Raw genomic sequence first — 21888 nt, 5'->3', positions numbered from 1 at the left:
TGGTGGCCTCATAAAAACTCCAAATTTAATATCAATTAACTGATTGCAGCTGAGTTTTAATTGTATTTACCAAATAACCAATTCTCATTAATTACAATGTTTTCTATATTTGAATTCAAAATTTTAGTAATTGTATTTACCAAATAACCAATTCTCATTGATTAAAATGTTTTCTTTATTTGAATTCAAAATTTTAATACCAATTCATTGATAGCAGATGATTTTTAATTAGGACCAAATACCTACCCAATAAATATAGCTCTTCATTAATTTCAATATATTCCCTGTTTTTCTTAGGCGGCTATGTATCACCACCCAGTTTCCCCAATTTTTTTAAAATAAAAAATTAGTTTGAATATATAATTATATGTTTATTAATATATTCCTATTTGTATTATAGAGATTTCAACCCTATGACCCATTAATGATCCATTTGCTCCGTATAACAACTCCTATATACTAATGTAACTAAGCAATTTGTGTTCAAAATAATTTCTAATCAGAGTTCTACCAAAAGTTTTTTTGCATATCATTGGCTAAATTAGTCTTTTTGCTGCCCTTAATCAAAGGAGTGCCCGGTTTATGAAAGGAAGGGGTGCCCTGGTCAGCTTTATAGAGTCAATAAATCAAACCATACTAAAAATGAACCTACATAGAAGAATAGAAGCTATGACTAGATATATTTTACAGAAATACCTTGTATCATCCAAAATCAAAAGTGGGACTATAAACTTCAGGCTTCAAGTACTATAAATAGGAGCGAAAAGGACTGGTTATATAGTGTGTGTACAGTGTGTGTGTGTGTTTGATATTAGGACTGAACTTTGCTATATGGTTGAATTAAAAAATGATTTGAAAGTGAAATTGTTTAGTCATGTCCCATGTGTATCATCAGTGTATGTGGTATTTTATGCCGTAAATTATTAATAGCCTAGTCCAACAAACTTGTGCCACGTACATAGAGAGTTTTTATGTTGTGAAATCAAATCTGCCTATATTATTAACATTGTATTTACTAAACTCTTTAATGTTTGAAGCTTTTACTACCAGATTGATTTTCATGGACAGATATCATAAATATTAGTAGTTGGTGGAACTGTACCATTAGTTCACTTATAATTTAAGAGGTGGAATTTCATTCTTTTCTTCTTTTCATACAAATATTGTTTTTAGGGTTTTTGCACATAATCAAAGGCTTGTCATTGTTGTTGCTATTGTTTCCTGGGCATATTGACACTCCTTGTAATGCATCAGAAACAATACGTTATTACTATAACCAAATTGAGCTTACTATGCTTCCATATCACAATAACATATAAATAAATAAATATATAGTAATATATATATATATATATATATATATATATATAGACACACACACACACACACACACAAAAAAAAAAAAAAAAAGTATTGCCGTGTGTAAGATTAATTGGGTATAAATGTGTGTCAAGACTTAATAATTGCAGCCATTTTGCTTTTTCATACAGTAAGAATTAAATGGCTTTAAAGTCCCAAATCGTTGTTCAAATTTGAAAGTGAAGTCACGTTTAATGTATCAATTAATAACCTTATATCTATTTCCCCCTTATTTATTTTTTCTAGTTTTTTTTTTTTTTTTTTAATTTATTTAATATAGATATACCAAGTATAAAAAAGAAGAAGAAAGAAAAGGAAGGAAAAGGTAAAAAGAAAAGGAAGTAATGGATGAAGATTGAAGATAATGATAGAACTCCTAAGAAGGTTGAAGCTAATGACCTTTGAATAATTTAATTCAACAACTATATAAAATCATATAATAAAATGGCATTAAATAACAGTAGGCCTAAGTGCAGTTAACATCATAACCTTAAAGGCAGGCAGCCACAGGCTGGGTCAATGAAACTAATAGTTTATGCCTCATTAATTAGTATAACATACGCATTCTTTTTTTATAGTTTTTATCGATGACAATATTTGTATTTTTAAATTATATTTATGTTATTTTTAAACATTTCAAATGATATCTCCTATCATTTCAAAATAAAAATAAAAAAGTGGATGATTCAAAATTTTAAAGAATAATAATAACTCATAGTTTAAAAAAATGCATATGAAATAGAGTAGATTTTAGATATCTATCAAGAATTTATAATGGTGTGGTTGGATCTGTTAGAAATTCGGTTTAGCTTTAAAAGAAGTTGGGCTTTTCTTGTGTTATATTGCCATCTCTCTCACACACACATTCATTAATTCATATATAATTTGTGTATATATATAAAACACCGACTCCCTAAGCAATGAAGGCTTCCTGCAATTTATAATTGCAATATTTACTCCAATTTTCCCTTTTCTGCACCATCTTGGGATTTTTCCAACCATTAATACATTTCCTGCCCCTCAATTTACACTCTCTCGTCTTCTACCATTCCTCCTTCAATTCAATTCAATTCAATTCAACACACTCTCTCTCTCTCTACCTTTCTCTCTCTATACTCTCTTCTATACCCTCCTCTCTCCCTATAATTAAATTAAGCTTTAAAGAAACCCATCTCTCTCCCTTGATTCCTCTTATATATAAATGGCCTTAGAGGTTCAAAACCAACAACCACAACCACTTGAACAAGGTCATGTTAGTGGTGGTCTTGCGTCTCATGACCATGATGTGCTCACCGGCCTGAGCCTAGCCAGTCTCCGTCGACCCATCCCGGTCACTCTTGATCTCTTTCATACCAGCCAACCTTCATCACATATAGAATCAGAAGACCTCTACCCTCTTCCCTTAGGTTGCCAAAAGATCCTCAAACTCAAGGTACAATTATACATATATAGTATGTGATCATATATTTGTCGTATCTAAGTTTCTTTATATTATGGAGCTTATACATATGGTTCAATTTCGTTCTTCTTTTATAATGTTTTGTTACTTAATTTGCTCTTTAACCTCTTTTTGGTGTTTTTTCAGGCTCTTGAGATATCTAATAACAAAATTGTGAAAAAGAGGTACTTGGAAGACACAACAATGAGTCGCCAAAACGGGAACGGACCAAAACTTGACTTGAAGCTGAATTTGTCACCACCGAGGGCTAATCGAGTCCAATCACCAAGCCGATCGGCATCGGTGTCACCAACATCACCGCCGAGTTCATGTGTGTCATCGGAGCTCAACCAAGATGAGACCCTCCGCTACTCCAACAGCCCTGAAGCAACCTCCATGATGCTGGTTGGCTGTCCTCGCTGCCTCATGTATGTCATGCTTTCCGAGGAGGACCCAAGATGCCCAAAATGCAAAAGCACCGTTTTGCTTGACGTCCTCCATGACAACGCTGCCTCTGCCACCGCCACCGCCACCGCCACCACCAAGAAGACCAAGAAGAGCTAAGAAGAGCCAGAGTAGGCAGCCTCTTTTCAAAGCTTGTAATTCTACTATTACTAAGAGTAGGACTTATGTTACCTCCCCCCATCTTTTTGTCCTTTTTACCTTCGGCTATTTGTGCTTCACTTTTAATTTTATAAGGTTCAAAAGCATTATCAATGCACATGTAAAAAGGTGAAGTTTGAATAGGACTATCTTTTTTTTTTTCTTTTTCTTTTTTAATCTTTTTAAACCATAGGATATTGGGCAATATGGGCATAGTGATAGTTTTGGTGGTTCAATTATCTTCCTTCTTTAGCAGAAAGATAATTATATGGACTGTTTGCAACTGCCCAAATTTTCCTAATATAATGTTCCATAATTTGTGTCTTCATTTTAATTGCCTTCTGCTTATGTTGGTGTTATGTCCGATTATGGCATTCTAGATCAGGTTGTTAGGCAAATGGTTAGTTCATCTGTGTGTGTGTGTGTGAGAGAGAGAGAGAGTGAGAGAGAGAGAGAGAGAGAGAGAGAGGAGAAAAGTAGGTAAAGTATGTCAAACGTTTATACAGTTGGTTAGATTTTAGTTAAGGGCTTTATTGACAGTTATGTCAAATGTTTATACAGTTGGTTAGATTATATAGTCATATGTTACCTTGTTGAAAGTAGTTCGGTAAAATGGTAATGTTGCCAAGGATGGACCCACTGAGTTATATAATTGGGCCACAACTTGTTGAAGTTACATGGCAAAATGTCTACTAGACCCTCCAACACGTTGGCCTAAATCACACGGTTCATGTTCATCTATGTCCACTATCACTGAAATGGGATACTAAAATCAGTAGGCTAGGAAGCACTCTAATTCGACAAGGCTCACAAGAAAGTGAACAACCAAAGCAATGCACATGTTAAATATCACCAATAATAATTTTAATCATTAGATTAGTAATAAAACAAAAGGTAAAATCCCTACTCAAGTGCTAGGACAAAAATATACCATGCAGTGGTACATATGGAGTATGTCATGTTTGTGATTTAAAACTATTATGTTTATGACCTAAGGGAATAAGGTGGGAACAAGAGAAGGGTAATTAAGTAAATGCAGGTAGGAAAGAGTGGGTTGGGTAGTTCGAGCATTGAAAAAAGGGGGGACTATATTAGATTGAAAGACCATTAAAAACAAATAAATGCAAGAGTAATTGAGACGGTTGAGAATAATGAGGGGTATTACGTCAGATGATAAATACCAAATTTAATTCACATACTTGGCCAATCTCTTTGTCTTGGGTCATCTTCTCTGATATACCTTTACTATATTTCATATTTATTAGTATCTATTTATTTTTATTTTTATTTTTATTTTTATCTTTTCGCCTTCAATTTTACTCCTTCCACTAAATGCCATGTTCTGCTTCCATTCTCTGTTTGGGCATCCTCCTCATCTCTCACATTACTCCATCTTCTTCTCTTCAATTAGTTTTACTTCTTTTTCCACTCCTCCAACTCCCTTAACTCATACGCATGCAACTCTCTCTCTCTTCTCTCCACACATTCATTAGTATAGTTGAGTTTTTCAAATCTTTTAATTTTTTCTCATTGAAATGCACAGGGAGAATAAAGAAGACCTTATCCCAGTATACAACCGGAAAATGTGTACTTCTGAAACTATTGCATAGATATACCATGCATCTATGTGTTTGTGTTTGTACTTTGTATGTGCGTGTTTATATACATAAATATACACACATAGAGAGAGATGATTTTAAAATGTGTACTTTTGAAACTATTGCATAGATATACTATGGATCTTTGTGTTTGTGTTTGTGTTTGTGTTTGTACTTTGTATGTGTGTGTGTTTATTATATACATATATACACACACATATACAGAGAGATCATTGGACTGAGGAGCAGAGGGTTCAGATGTCTAATTGTCGGAGCAAACCGAATTCACAAAATCCTCTTGACTGGGTTGTTGCTCTCAGGATCTCTGTGCAAATTGAGCAAATCCTTCCCCAGTTCGTAAATTTAACTTTGCCAATCCTTGAATTCAATTTAAGTAATAGTGACTTCACAAACACTTCAAATTCAAAAAGTTATTAAAAATTCTCAAATTTTGTTTACTGTTTAAAAATTCCAGCACTTAAAATTTTAAGTACTTAAATTCTCAATTTTATCATTTAGCTTATTACTACTAATATGTATCTCCTAATATTAAAGAAATAATGATTACTCATATCTTAACACATTTCCTCAGGCTTGTGAGATTAAGCTTAAACATATTTCCTCGTGCCTATGAGATTTTTTACTATTTTACCAAGTAATTGCCTAAAGCATGTTACAAATATTAAAACTGTTTTATACATATAAATGTTTATAAATAGATATAATTGAAGCGCTCCCGGTCTGACAAGATTTTATTTTTTGTTGCTTTCTCACCCTCGCTCCGCTTAGTGCGACTTAGGAACAAACTCGCATTACAAAAATTATAAATAAATAATCTAAGACCAAAGATACAAGCAATATCTGGATATGGAGGGGCCACAGTATGGGAACAAAATGAAAATTACAAATTGGCACAGAGGAAAAACTATTAAATGAGATTCGTCAGAGTAAAGTTCAAAAGTACAAGTAGGTAACCAGAACATTGAAACTTAACAAAACCACCAAAATAATTTTGTCGCCAGCATTTTATCTAGAATAAAAAGATTAAACATATTTCAAGGTGAGCACCAAACTTAACTAAAATGTCAAAGATAAGTCATTTAATTTTCTCTTCGTAGAAAATATAAGATTAAAGATAAATTGCAGAGCATTAATCACCCGTCATATCCATCATCCTTCTCTACCAAATTCTCATTTATCATCCATTCAAAAAAATTGTGGTTATTTAATATGCATGTAATCTATATACGCCCATACCAGAGTAATTTGGTACCACCAGCCAGTTTTTCATAATCATGCGTTTGTGTGGGCCTCATGTCGGTGAGCTTGTTTACCTGTTCAACATTAACATGATTAACAGTAAACAACCCAAGTCATTTTACCCTCATTTTTGTTCTGTTTCTTCACATTATGATCACATGATGTTGAAGAAATGAAAATGATTTATAGTTATGTCAATCTGATTAGATAAATGAGTGTCATTTCACTAAAAACTCAATCCGATGCTAGACATACCTGTTTATGCTAAAGCTTTCAACGCCACCATTCCAATAAAAAACTCTAATAACACGAAGCCATTGTAAACTATGTCCTAAGCTGTTTAATGTTAGAGCCACGAACGAAGATCCCAATGCAAATGCCTAACCAGAAAACAAATCCCCATTAAGACGATGTCTGCAAAGAAGATGGAGATAGAACAAAAATGACAGAACGAAATCAATTTGTAAGGGGGGAGAATATTAAATGGAAGAAATAAAATAAAAAATAAAAAATAGATAAGTATTAAACGAAATAAATCATCTCACATAATTGTCTGCATTCCAGTTATACAAGGACGATATATGGATTTCTTTCTTATAGACATACAGCAAAACTGCAACCGAACAATCACATTGTCCCTAATTGAACCGCAGAAAGCAAAGAGGAAAAGAAAACTAAACAGGGCATCTAATGTTCCATCACAATATCTGATACCAGACATTTAATTAGCCAATGTGAGAACAGAATTAGAGTCTACATTCAGAGGCATATGATATAGGACAGCATTCCTTCAAACAACCTAAATTCTACAAAATAATTTGGTCACCTTGTGATCAGCTTCGGCAAATGACAAAAACCCCATTGACACTTGATTATGTATTCCAGATATTAGCAGTCCATGCTTGGGAAAGACTCAAATAAATTTCTTACTTGAGTATGTTATTACTATCTTTGCTCAGAATTCCAAGATTTCAACACCCACGTGTTTCTTGCCAAGATATTAATTTAAGAACTATGGTGCTTCACTCAAACCTCTGTTGTTCAAGAAAGCATCGTGAGCTGTTGAGAAACTAATTATAATTCGGGCATTTTTCAGTTGACAACCCACGAACTCCCAATTTTGATGGTGTCAATCAAAGAACTTATAGAATCCTTGTTCTTACCTTATTTTCTTTTCTTTCTGCAAGTAAAATAGAATTAATATTAAATCAGATAAAAAGTGCAAATACTAACTAATTGGCAAGAGATTAAGCCCTTTCTTGAACTTTACCCTCCCTAACAATTGTTGCTGCAATGAAGATACTTACATTAGAAAAACTTATTATGCAAGAATATGTGAAGCTATGTGAGGGTGGGCCTTGGCGCAATGGTAAGATTGTTGTATTGTGACCTAGAAGTCACGGGTTCGAAACACTAAACAGCCTCTCTGCATGTGGAGGTAAGGTTGTGTACATCTAACCCTCCCTAGACTCCGCAATGGTGGGAGCCTCATGCACTGGGCTAGCCCTTTAGATGTGAAGCTATGTATGCAATATAAGACTCCATCCTAATGCCTACATAAACATTTTATATTCCATCATGACCAACCAGCTTTCATTACGAACCTAATCATTTGCTAAAGCCAACAATAGGTTTGCAACTCATCCCATTCTCGCCCTTAGCTTTTAGTGCTTTCATATAAATATAGCAATACATAGCAATCATCAAACTTCACTTCTATCCATTCTATAGATCTATGAACTAAATTTTTTTAGAGAATAAAAAATACTATGCATATAACTTCTCAGCATAGTTAAAATTATAGGCTTTTATGAGTTTAGCTCTGTAAAATGTTATTCTCGTTCCTGATTCGACAGGTCAAAATCCTTATCATATCTGGCATAGTGGTCCATGCGGAACCACCTTCTTGTTTTAGACTTTTATTGCAATCCTCAACTTTCAGAATCTTCTTTAAATTCATCAATGAGCTACAACATGCAAGATAGAGGTTGCAATATAATAAATGATATATTGCAGTCAGGTGACATAAGAAATCACTAAAAAGTCAAAAGTGCTGTCTACAATTAAGGTCATGGTGGAAATGTATGTATGTTTCTAAAACGGGATTGAGAAGTGGTAAGCTTTGTTGATTGGACTATTCAATTATACAAAGGCAGTGATAAAGGAAACGTGATGCAAGAAAGGCCTTCTAGTGACCTTAAATATATATCCATCAAATGTATTCTATTATAGAACACCTCCAACACTATTATAAAACAAATAATCTACCAATCCACCAACTCACAGCATATGTTCATCACCTTCCCCATTTACTTAATATCTACTATCTATGACATTACTTTTGGTCTTGCATATCCCCCTTCTCGTCAAATGAAAATATTTGCAGTCACCTATAAGTATCATCTCCAATTCCACTAGTTTCAATAGTCACATCATTCCAGTCAACCATAACCACAAACAAGCTCATTGCCTTTCCTCTCACCTCACCCATTGTCTTAGTTTATTAGTTAGAGAAGTGACAAAACCCATTGCATGTTCTTTTCAGTAAATAACAAACCCCATTTCATTACAAAACTTGTAAAATGAAAAAAGATGGACTATTTTGTGAAATAATTTTTCGATCTATAAAAAGAGGAATTTGTGCCGGTGAGAAAAAATAAATAAATTTCGAGCAATCACAAATGAAATAGAAGAACCGGCATTTTGTAAACAAATGCAGTTCAATTTTTTGATTCTGGGATACAAAGATATCAAATGGGCTACATCAATCTAGTATGCCCAGTAACACATGCACGGTATTGCATATCTTTTAGATAATCCTCTTAAAGAATTAAAAAGCGAGGTCTTTCTTCCATGATGTACACTGACTATTCCTACATTAGATTTAATGGAGGAATCGGAGGAAAATCTTTCAGTAATTGATGTTGTTTCCTATTATTGAAGATTTGGTGTTACTAGAGGAATAAGTGGAGAAAATTCCTCATTTCCTATTTTCTAATTCTTTCCATTCTCATAATTTCTTCTCCTATATAAAAGAATCTCCACCATTGTATTGTATATGAGTTGAGAGAGTATTATAAAAGTGATGTAGCCCTTTGGGATCTTTGTGCCGTAGATGTAGGCCCTAGTGGCTGAACCACGTAATATCTGTGTGTTCTACTGGTGGCTTCCGTTTTATGCTTTTCAACATGGTATCAGAACCTAATTTCTCTTCTTAGGTTCAGACCCCTATTTTAGGGTATTCCTTTAGCATTTGATATTTTTCTAAGGGTTTTTTGGTGCTATTTGTGACTTATTTGGGCTGCTGGTTTGTTTAGCAGTAATGCTCTTCGCCTTTGCCATGTCTCCAGCAGCTTTTACTGACTTGTTTGGGCTGCCGATGTGTTCCATAGCATTGTCTTTGTCTTTGCCGTGTCTCCGGTAGTTTTTATTGACTTGTTTGAGCTGCCGGTGTGTTCGGTAGCATTGTCCTCGCCTTTGCCGTGTCTCCGGCAGTTTTTGGTTGACTTGTTTGGGCTGTTGGTGTGTGTTTGATAGCATTGTTCTTCGTCTTCTCTCTTCTTCATTCACACTTGTTGTTACTTGTCATCTTAATGGCAAGTTGGGCGTTCATGCTCCAACTTAAGGGGGAGTATTGAAGATTTAATGGAGGAATCAGTGGAGGAAAATCTTTCAGTAATTGATGTTGTTTCCTATTATTGAAGATTTGGTGTTACTAGAGGAATCAGTGGAGAAAAATCCTCCTTATTTCCTATTTTCTAATTATTTCTATTCTCATAATTTCTTCTCCTATATAAAGGAGTCTCCACCATCATATTGTATATGAGTTGAGAGAGTATTATAAAAGTAATGTAGCCCTTTGGGCTCTTTGTGCCGTGGATGTAGTCCCTAGTGGCTGAATCATGTAATATCTGTGTGTTATACTAAATTTATTTATCTCTTCGCTTCCGTTTTATGTTTTACAACAAGATTCAATTGGTTTCTAATATCATTAATCAATACATCCACAAGAGCTTACTTATAGCTATTAGATTATGTTAGGCTTAACTTACTAATTAGAAAAGAACTCCTTTTGGTTTTATATTGTCACTTCTTAATTTAAGAATGATATCAAACCACAAGCTCTAGCAAAAAATTACATTGGGACTTTAAAGGCACATACCTTGAAGTTAAAAACGAACTTATTCATATAATAAAATAACTACACAAGTATTTCGAATCATTCTGTCTCAGATTCTAGTCTATATTGAATTATTATTATTATTATTTTTAAGTTTCTGCAATTTATTACCGAAATGAACTAGGGGGAAAACAGGCAATCCAGGATTAATCAGCTTGATTCAATATCAGAAGGGAAATAAAAATATATATATAAAAAGAGAGAGAGAGAGAGAGCGAGATTGTTTGTTTCCTTTCTGTATTCACACAAAGGGAGTGCTGAAAATTAAGTAGTAGAAATTTATTGTCTCTTTGCAAGAACTTGTAACCCATGCCAGACCCAGAAAACTGTGCCCACATTCAATTCTACTTTTTATTTTTCCATTTTTCCAAATTTATCAACTTCTGAGGTATAAATTTTAGTGAGCCTGTGAACAAAGTTTCTCTCTTATGCCAGTTCCTTTCAAGATTTTTAAGAGAACCGAACAAATACAGAGGGAATTCAAACCTATTCTCTTCTCCAATATTCTGCCATAGCAAACATAGTTCTAATTCTAACAAAAGGAACCTAGACAAACTTCAATACAGATTCTCCATAGTTGAAAGGGTTAACATAAATACTAAAAGTAAACGCCATGAGCCCTAGGGTTGATTTTATTTTATTATATAAGTGATTCATTTATGGAGTGGGCGGATAGAGATAGCTAAAGCATCCAGGGTCTTCGTTGCAATGACCTTTCTTTTCTGTTCTGCTCACCTTGATTATTGACCATTCAATAAAGTAATCGTTAACCTTAAGGGACATCAAGTAACAAAAGGATAATGGTCTCAAATTCATAGTTAGAAGTTGACATCATCTCCTCCTTTGGGGGCTTTCAAGGGTAAGTTAAGAATTTCAAGCTGAATCTTGTTTTTAATAAATTGGCTTTTAGCACTCATTGCTGACTAAGTGAAGAATTTTAATGCTAGAATCAATAAAAGCATGAGTGAACTTTAATCTCTTTCTAAAACCCTTGGCTGTAGCATTCTACTCTACCTCTCTAATATTACGGACTTCCTTCTGGAAATAACAGTATTTCTCCAAAGTTCTATTAATGGGAAAGAAATCCGAAGTGAATAAATAAGCGGTTTACAAGAAGAGGGGCTACACTTCCTTGGATGCATGATCAGTCCAATCGAGTTTTCCTTCACTGGTGTCTGTCTGACCCTTTTTTATTGTTCATAATTCTGACTAATGCAGCAAATGAAGTACAAAAAATTAAAGGATGCAATCTTGTCAGGCCTCAGAGGGTGTCAAAAGGATTGTTTGACCGAATCGGATCAAGTGAATTGCACCAAAGTTCCTTGCAATTAACACAAAGACAATAGCGTCTTATGGAAAATGGATGCGGAGACTTTAGAGAGAGATTGAGACTGTTGGCCATTGGTTCCGTGGAGTAAATTGAGCAAACACCCAAAAAGCTGAAACTCCAAACTGTCTAACAGGGTGAATCGTACATGTCCTGAAAAATTTGTCTCCCAACTTCCCACTCAATGGGTGTCAAACACATACATATGACAAGTTGGAACTAAATAGACAGTATCTCAAACTAGCTTAATCTGAAGGATTTCAATTTTGTTAAAACAAGATGGTTTGCACCAACGAAAGAATCAGAAAAGGGAAATAAAAAAAGAAAAATCAAATATATTTTAGGATACCTCATTTTATAATTACTGTCCAAACAAAGAAAAAAGAGCTATCTATAATTATTCTTCATATATATAATTCTAGATAATTTAAAACTTATAATCAAATATATTTTAGGATATTTTTAATAATTAAAAGCAAAAAGATTTTACCGAGTCATAAAAACCAAAAATTTTACTATTTGAACTCTGTTGTAAAGCATAAAACGGAAGCGAAGAGATAAATATTATGTGGTTCAGCCACTAGGGCCAACATCCACGACACAAAGAGCCCAAAGGGCTACATCAGTTTTATAATGCTCTTTCAACTCATATAAAATACAATGGTGGAGGCTCCTTTATATAGGAGAATAAATTATGAGAATGGGAAGAATTAAAAAATAGGAAACATGGAAGATTTTTCTCCACTGATTCCTCTAGTACCACCAAATCTTCAATAATAGGAAACAATATCAATTACTAGAAGATTTTCCTCCATTGATTACTCCATTAAATCTCCAATACTCCCCCTCAAGTTGGAGCATGAATGCCCAACTTGCCATTGAGATGACGAGTAACAACAAGTGTGAACGATGAAGAGAGAAGAGAGAAGACGAAGAACAATGCTACCGAACACACCGACGACCCAAACAAGTCAACAAAAAACTGCCGGAGACACGACAAAGGCGATGACAATGCTACCGAACACACCAGTAGCCCAAACAAGTCGATAAAAACTGTCGGAGACACGGCAAGGATGAAGACAATGCTATCGAACACACCAGCAGCCCAAACAAGTCAATAAAAACTGCTGGAGACATGGCAAAGGCGAAGAACATTACTGCCGAACAAACCGGAAGCCCAAACAAGTCACAAATAGTACCGAGAAACCCTTAACAACATTTTAAATGCTAAGGGAATACTCTAAAATAGGGGAAGGAAGATAAATTAGGCTCTGACATCATGTTGTAAAGCATAAAACGGAAGCGAAGAGATAAATAAAACAAGTAGAACACACAGATATTACGTGATTCAGCCATTAAGGCTTACATCCACGACATAAAGAGCCCAAAGGGCAACATCACTTTTATAATACTCTCTCAATTCATATACAATACAATGGTGGAGGCTCCTTTATATAGGAGAATAAATTATGATAATGGGAAGAATTAAAAAATAGGAAACGTGGAGGATTTTTCTCCACTGATTCCTCTAGTAACACCAAATCTTCAATAATAAGAAACAATATCAATTATTAAAAGATTTTCCTCCACTAATTCCTCCATTAAATCTTCAATAAACTCCAACTACCCTATAATATTTTAAGGTAAAGCACTTCCCTATGCCCTTTGCACTCAAATTTTTTTACTTTCAAGTTTTCAACCCAGATATTTCAAGTTTGAATGTTTAATAAGTGTATTTCTAGCCCTCTCAAACACACCCATCCAAATTTACCAATAATTTAATCAGGACCCAAGAAAAAACTACTTGTTTAAAACTTGAAGATAATGAAAATAACCTTCAATTTTGTTTAAGATTGTATGCTTATTCACCCTCCTAAAGCTCATCAGCACAATGAATTTGCAAATATTGTATTGTGTATTGCATGCATGGTGTACAATTGACTCAGCATCCAATCATGACTCCATGTCAATGAAATTCATGCCACTCCAACATAATTAGCCCAAGGGGCGGAGCCAGCACCCCCTGCCCCATGCTGGCCCACTAGAATTTTTTTTTTTTCTATTCATAAACTTGTAGAAATTGATAAAATGCCCCCTAAAATTAATAAAAATTTATTTTTTCTTGCACTCATGCATAATTTATGTGCAATAACCTTCTTCTTTTTTTTTTCACTTATTCTGATGCAATGTTATTACGCTATTATATTTTCGGCTTGTTTGAAAAAAAATTATTTTATCAGTGTTAACATGCCTCCCCTGAACCAAATTCCTGGCTCCGCCCCTAATTAGCCCTATACAAATGTAAAACAACTGCAAATTACAGATCAAAATTTAAGTTTCTCGAGTTTTATTCTATCAATTAGTGTAAGGTTATATTAATAGCATCTTATGATGGCAAGGATTGTTAGAACCTTAAAGGAAAGTGGAGACATGCATTTTACATTAGATGCAAACTCAATAGCATATGTAAGGATATTAAGGAGAAGATATCAGACTTTGCACACATGACTATATTTTTCAGATCACAGAATAAGACGATGTATCTTGTTCAGGTTGATATAAACAATGAAAGGTTTAAGACGTTAATGAATAATGCAAAATAATATGGCACAAATTAAAACGTAATAAGTTCTACTCCTTCAGCACCATGAAAAGAAGCCTCACTAAATTAATTTCATAATTTTTACATTAAGTTCCTTGGCATTTTTTAACAAGTATCTAAAGTCAATATCCAGAATTCCATCCCTTCCTAACAGAACTTTAAACATTCTTAAGAAGAAAACTGGTGAGTTCAAGTGTTTCAAGCAAGTTCATACAAGAATGAAACCAAATGAAACACGTGCTGCAAATTTTACCTGTTCAAAAGCCGTCACGATAAATTCTCTAGAAAAGTTGCATTTGAAACATGAACTGCACTAGAAGCATGAGCATATGGGTCCAAAATGAATCTCTACAAAAGAAAGAGATAAGTTGTCTGAACAACTGACAAACTGCTCAAGAGTTGTCTTCACCCAATTCTTCCCATCCAGTACTACTTCTAATGTACAAACCGACAAAAATAAATACTATTCTGAGCAATCCACCAGAAATAGTTCTCAATTGAAACTTGGCCCTATCTCACTCTCCCATAGTAAATGATCTACCCAGCCAACAAGTGAGCGGAATTAAAGTAAGCCACCACATAAAGATACTTCTCATTTACTTATGGGTACTCCATGCTTTATTGCTTCGGAGCCATGTTACAACTCCCCCTGAGAATTGCTTGGTGAACTGTCAGTGCAGGATCATACAGAGGCCTCTGTATCTGGCTTTCTTGTTGGTGTCAACATAAGTTTTGTCACAATGGCATCACCTTTCTCTAAAAGCAGAGCACAAAAATTTTTACTTCATGAAACCCTGGACATGGCATGGTTCTTATCAGCACCCCGCAGCTTAGGATGATCCTCCAAGTCATAGTCTGCTTTCAAGAGAGCCACATCATTTTCATTTTTCTGCTGTAACCATCATAATTTCAAGTTTAAAATATTCAATCCTGCATCTACTTCTAGCGGTAGTGCTTGTTCAACCAAAACCACCACAGACTTAGGACTAATGCCAGCCTTCTGATTCATCTGTGCCTTAAAGGATCGAAAAGGCCAACCTGTTGATACATACAAAGACAGAGATGTAGAAGAGCTGGAGTGAACCTTGACCTGGACTCAAAACTTCCATACCTGGAATAATGTGACGTTGAAACCTTGAACAAGAGCGGGCAATGTATTCTAGAATTTACTTATGTTGATTTTACACCAGAACTAGACCCAGATACATAATTTGGGGATTGTCGATGGAAGTACGATCTAGAGGCAGTATAATCAGAATGTAGGACTATCTCTTTCTTTGAACGATGTCTCTCTGGAGTCCATTTTTCCCTCCAACTTTGCTTCAACCTGTGGCCCTTTCTCCAAGCTGTTGGAGTTTTCCTTTGTTACGAGGGAACTTCCACTGCTTAACAACCTCATCAATGCAGCATCTCTATTCAGTAGCAGCATTTCCACTTAATTATGTCCAACCTCAAAAATACACGTTCAGGTTTCATTCATACAAATGCAAGATGATAGATTACCAAATATGCAAAGACATCTGCAGCAAAACATACTAAAATTACTTCACACGTTAATGGCTAATTAAAACAGTATTTGGGATTAGGAAATTATGTGTGTAGACATTGATCTGAGGAAACACCACAAAGCTCATCTTAGCAACACAGACTGTCTCAATAGATGATCTATACACATTATGGTTAATTTAAGAACATGGAACTGTCACCAAATACAATAATAGGTTAGAATCTGTCAATTTCAATGTTTATGGGCACCCATAAAAGAGTACTTCAATAAATAAATAATTAACATCAAGCAAAAACATCAAACATTTGGAACCAAAATAAAACATAAAACCCAACGAATAACACACCAAAAATGAATAAACAGTATCGAGTCAAATTATGACTTTATGATATATTTGAATTATGCAGGATGATATCGGTTTATAAAAATGAACAAGCATGGAATTCTTCAAAGCATAAGTTAGATAAGCAAAGAGATAATTTATCAAACACCTTGTATGCATGAATAAGACCACTTAACAAGCCACGTTTGTATCTATTACTAGTCTCACCCTTACCGGCGAATTGAAAAAACGAAATTGAACATATAAACAACTCATTAGAGACTCTCTACCATACAACTAAGCCACAATTTCCATTAAGAAACATGTATACATACACAGGAGAGAGAGAAAAAGATCTCTCAAGTGACTGTGGTATACCTATGTGTGATAATTAGTTGTGAACGTCATCTTCCCGCGAAAGAATTGGCGAAGCACACACAGCAACAGTTATTTTCATTTAAGTGTGCGTTTGCACCTGATTAGTTGGAAGGAAAGGAAAGGAAAAGATGGAGGCATTAGGTACAAAACAAAAGAGGGGAATGGAAAAAGAGGGGGAAGGAATACATACAACAATCTTCAATTACGGTTGGCTATCATCAAAGATACACATTTTACCCGTATTTTATTTGTGATTGGTTTGGTTGTGTTGTTTTAATTGATAATACTTTAACTCCTGGACAAAAATTATGTTTGGGAGGATGGAATTGGATTAATAATTTCTATAATTTCAAGGCTAAAATTTCATATCCCCAAACACAGTCTTAGGTAAATGAAATAATTGGTTGAAGAAACACCGATTAAAGACATAATGTGAGAAAATTGATTAAAATTATTTTGCATGTACCTCAATAATTAATAATTGAATAATTGAAGAAGACTGAGGTTTGAAAACTCAATAAGTGTTTATTTAAAATTGGGTAAAATTTTAAATGACAGAGATATCACTCATTACTTAGTGCTAAGGGTTAAAAATTCAAAATAATTTTAAAAAATATTTAATTAATACTTTAAATCTTCACTTAAAATTTTTAATACTTAATTTTTAATTTTATCCAACATCACCTATAGTCTTCATTGAAAATAAAATAAAATAAAATAACTTGTATTTTTTTCATTTTTGTTTTATTATTATTTTTTTTTGACCTTACAATGGTTAAAATGTTTGTAGTTAGTGGGGATTAGGGGAAAGGGATTCAAATCTAGGATCACAGGGTGGGGGCACTTAAAGTCTCAAATTGATACTTTATAGATGTTTATTTTGTTACACGAGAATGTGATATGCACTTTAAACACATTATAAATATATTTTCTGTTGTTTACCCATTATATAAATATTGCACGATTGAAAATGTGAAGTTTTTTTACCCATTATATAAATATTGTAATATGCACTCTACCCATTATATAAATATTGCATGAGAAGTTTTTTTTTATCCAATTTCACTAATTTCTATTTCAAAATTCTAATTTCATGCCGGCCAAACATAGCCTAAAAGATGACCACTGGCATTTTCTTTTTTCATTCTACTCTATAATTAACAGCATAATTTATTTTTCTTTACCTCTTGGCTCTTACTTATTTAATTACACATAAGGTTAATAAACGATTAATGCATAAAATATATTATACTATTTCTATCCCAAAAAATGTCAATCTTTTCATTTTTGGCTCTCTCAAAATAAATGTCTCATTTAAAAAGTCAAAGTATTTACATTTTGTAACATTACCAATTTAACATTCTTGTATTAAATTTATAAAAAGTAAATCATAATTTTTCTGTAGACCTATTATGAATAATTTGATAATTCTTTCGGTACCAATATAATAAAAAAATATTAAAATTTTTCCTCTTCAAAAAATGGGCAAACTATAATGACCTCCCCTGAGGTTTGACCTAATTGCAAGTAAACTTAAGGTTTGCCTTTTTTTTTTACAACGTGTTCCTATGAGGTTTGATCAATTTTACAAAGACATTTCCTTTCTACAAAAATTAGTACTTTTTGTCAGAAAAATTAGTTGAAGAGACCAAAATGCCCATCAACTAAGTGTAAAGACTCTATTACCCTTATAGTTTCATAAGAAAAAAAAAAAAAAAAACCAACATTGTTTTAATGGACAGAAATACCCTTCTCTCCTACCCTTTCTCTCTCTTTCTCTACCCACCCAAAAAGCTACAATACTTACACAAACGGGCAAGCTCTGAGCAACAACTTTCATTGAAGCCGACACCGAAGTTGTTTGAACCAAATTGAAACTCCATTAAAGATCATATCCAATCCAAGACCGAGATAATGACTCAATCAAAGCTTCTTGCCGCTCCAACCGAGACCTAATAGGAAAGCCTCATAGCTATCTGATATATATATATAGCCACACATACAAATATGATGGGTTATATACACAGAGCTATAAATATATATACACACACATACAGTGAGCCAAATACAGAGAGCAATATATATATATATATATACTCACTTGACGGCAAAAAAGGGTTTGATTCGTATTCCTTCTTTTGTAACGGGTTCTAAACCCCGATTTGATCACATTACAGCTTGTTTGGGTGAGAGATTGAGCAAGGAGTTAATAAGCTAACCCAAATCGCAATTCTAAATCCCACCGATGAGATGTTAGTTGCCTCCTTAAGCAATTGTATATATACATGAAGGATAATTAACACTAAAAATCTAGAGAAACATAGAAGATAGTTGGGCAACGACGACGGTGAGGTTTGGGGTTAACGTTGAGATTGATCTCGCCGTAGCTGTGACAATGCAATGATTAGGGCTGCAAATGAGCCGAACTGTTCATGAACAGCTCGGGCTCAACTTAAGCTCGTTCATTAAGTAAACGAGCCGAGCTCGAGCCCAATTTTTAGGCTCGCTTAGTAAACGAGCCGAGCCCGAACAACGTTAGGCTCGTGAACAAGGCTCGTTTAGGCTCGTGAACTAGGCTCGTTTATTAGCCATTTATAAGTTTTTGATCCAGCCCATATGTGTGAGTCCATCCAATTATACATAATAAGCCCATTTGAAAACCATTACTATAATCTAAGCCCAAACAAAAATGGCCCATATTCATTTAAAAAACCCAACCCATTTATGTTACCAAACAAACCCTATTTTCTAGTTCATTCTTTACCACAGAATAAGCATCGGCGGCCACTCTCATCTTCCCCATTCACTTCTTTTCTTCTCTGCAACCATTCTTCCTTCACTGGCTGCCCTTCAATATTTCATATTATGAAGACAACAATGGAAGAGTAATGAAAATAATTGCTAGCTGTAGATGATTTCAGACAACCTGAAGGTATGTATGTGCATATATATATATATGTAGATCTATTTTTATTTTTGATAAGTAAGAGTTAGGGTTCATAAAATTCACTTTTCAAACACCATCACCGCCTCGATCTCAACCTCCAGGCCCTGATGAGGAAGTGGTCGATACCTCATGTACCGTTTCTCTCATGCATTCTATTTCTCTTTCCAGATTGAGGTACGTTAGGGCTTTATCTCCCTACTGGCATAAATGTGTTCCATATATGGACTTGTGTTAGAGTAAAGTTCACATTCTGATTCTTAAGATTGATGTGCTTATTGACGCAAATTGATAGATATATAGCTCCACACATTGATATATATATGATATAATTGTGTTATAGTTTGTATTATATATACTTATAAATATATTTACTGGGTATCTATAGGTGTTGTGTATCTTTGTGTGCGCTGTATCTACAGATGAGCCCGAACCGAGCCGAGCCCGAGCTCGTCGATTTTCTGACGAGCCGAGCTCGAGCTTGGCTATTCTAGGCTCGCCCGAGCCCAAGCACCTCCCTGATTGTGGTGAGCCGAGCCCGAGCATGCCAAAGCTCGGCTCGGCTCGGCTCGGCTAGGCTCATTTGCAGCCCTAGCGATGATGCTAGTCTGGTGGTAACAGCGTGATGATGTTGGTTTGGGGTTAACGTCGAGATTGATCTGGACAATGGCGAAGAGATTTGGGAAATCGTGCTTGCTGATCATAGAGTTGGGATTGGATTCGCGTTGTGCACGACGGCATTAAAGGGACGATTAAGGCTTTGATTTGTTCCTTTTTGGTACACACAGGTCAGCTCTTCTATATCGAGCTTTTGCTCAGTCTTCTATGGTTTGGATCGTTTAAGCTCTGTACTCATCTTCGGTTGGGTCGCTGAAGCACTCTGATCATCAATGGAGCTCACTCTCTATTGGTGTGTGTGTGTGTATATATATATATATACTTAGGCCCTGGACACTAATCTTTAAGCTCGCCGGAGCTATTGGGTCTTCAATAGTGTAGCTTCAGTTGGATCTTCAATGGTGTGCATCAGTTTGACCTTTGTGGGGGTTCATTTTCGTAACACAATAAAATACATATAAATGGTGATATCATACATAAATTTGAGTGATCCAAACAACATAATAAAATCTGAGGTGAACTAAGAGAGGTGGAAGCACAAGTAAACTCGAGAGAGAGGGTGAAAATGGTAGTGTATTAGTATACCATTGACTCCCTTGGTGAAGATGTATAGAGAAAAACCATGAAAGGTTATTTCCTCCTCCTTTTTTACTCTGCCTTCCACTTGGCCTTGGATCACTTCCTTATATAGGCCAAGTAAGAGGTTAGGTGATATCATATAACATCACATGTGGGGCCCATTAATATTATAAAATAATGTTAATTAAGATGGGTGTAAAATGTATGGGAGTCAAAATGGTATCTCTCTTTCTGCGAGTTAGGTCGAGGGTCGACTCAACGAGTCCTGAACTTCATCCATCAAACCAAGAACCTCCTCGGATCCTAAGTAATCCTGAATCCTGCTCCCAACTTAGGTCTTCAAGTCTTCGATCTTCTATTTGAGGTATACTAACGTGGTAAGTGTTACGTAACTTAAACCGTTTGACCATTTAACTTGTGGGCCATTGTTTTTAATGTGGCATCGCCTGTTGACCATTTGACTAAAATTTGTAGGTCATTGTTGATGACGTGGCATAGTCTATTGACCGTTTGACCAAGAAATGTGGGCCATGTAAAGTGAGATATATTAAACACCTACATTTAGTCCCCCTGCGCGGGTGAGCTTTGTAGAATTCGTAAAAGGTTAGCCGTGCATAAATAACCTGAAAAGTGGTGTTTACGCAAGGTTTTGCTTGACTTGGTATGATACCACGTTTTGGTGACTTGGTGCGATACTAGGGCTTGATGACCTAGAGTGATACCTGGAGTGATACCAGGGTTTGGTGACCTTATGAGATAATAGTGTTTGGTGACCCGGGGCGACGCCAGGGGTTACTAGTGAGTGCGAGCGTTAAAGTGTCAAAGAATGTGCAAGCTAAGTAGATGGCGAGAGATACTACAACGCAAAATGATATAAAATAAGTAAGAATATGCAGGCACTATAGAGGGCGAGTGAGTGTTTGCATGAGCGAGTGCGATAGTTAGAGTGTGTAAAAGTGTGCAAGCCAAGTGGATGATGATAGACACTATGAAACAAATGAGAGGCACGAGTTAGGTTATGCTAGCACGATCGAGTGCGATAGTTAGAGTGTGTAAAAGTGTGCAAGCCAAGTGGATGACGATAGACACTATGAAACAAATGAGAGGCACGAGTTAGGTTATGCTAGCACGATCGAGTGCGAATGAGTACTAGCACGATTAAGTGTGATACAG

At 35.0% G+C, this 21888-nt stretch overlaps 1 protein-coding gene and 1 long non-coding RNA gene across 4 annotated transcripts; one reads left to right on the top strand and one right to left on the bottom strand.

Annotated features, from left to right (window-relative positions):
* Window positions 1–2237: 2237 nt before the first annotated feature.
* Window positions 2238–3569, top strand: LOC132293242 (protein GL2-INTERACTING REPRESSOR 1-like). Its single transcript, XM_059790623.1, has 2 exons — window positions 2238–2791; window positions 2945–3569. The coding sequence occupies exons 1-2, from the start codon at window positions 2561–2563 to the stop codon at window positions 3359–3361; spliced, it is 648 nt and encodes a 215-aa protein (XP_059646606.1). The 5' UTR covers window positions 2238–2560; the 3' UTR covers window positions 3362–3569.
* Window positions 3552–16930, bottom strand: LOC132293243 (uncharacterized). 3 transcript variants are annotated; one of them, XR_009477804.1, is made up of 5 exons: window positions 16765–16930; window positions 16575–16671; window positions 14621–15887; window positions 6514–6672; window positions 3552–6332 (listed from the first exon to the last, which is right to left on the bottom strand). It is a non-coding gene; the product is annotated as an uncharacterized LOC132293243 (long non-coding RNA). The 3 variants fall into 3 exon arrangements; XR_009477802.1 differs by having other exon boundaries at window positions 16575–16930; XR_009477803.1 differs by having other exon boundaries at window positions 6514–6638; window positions 16575–16929.
* Between the last annotated feature and the right edge of the window lie 4958 nt (window positions 16931–21888).

The sequence above is a fragment of the Cornus florida genome, unplaced genomic scaffold (assembly GCF_030987335.1).
Source record: "Cornus florida cultivar Cherokee Brave unplaced genomic scaffold, ASM3098733v1 CherokeeBrave_3.0.0_Hap2_Chr02, whole genome shotgun sequence".
Taxonomy (NCBI): domain Eukaryota; kingdom Viridiplantae; phylum Streptophyta; class Magnoliopsida; order Cornales; family Cornaceae; genus Cornus; species Cornus florida.
This window is presented reverse-complemented; position numbering and strand designations above follow the sequence as displayed.

Coding starts and splice junctions, on each gene's coding strand:
- LOC132293242 (XM_059790623.1), top strand. CDS start 2,561: ATGGCCTTAGAGGTTCAAAACCAACAACCACAACCACTTGAACAAGGT. Junction 2,792..2,944: donor AAAAGATCCTCAAACTCAAG/GTACAATTATAC, acceptor GTGTTTTTTCAG/GCTCTTGAGATATCTAATAA.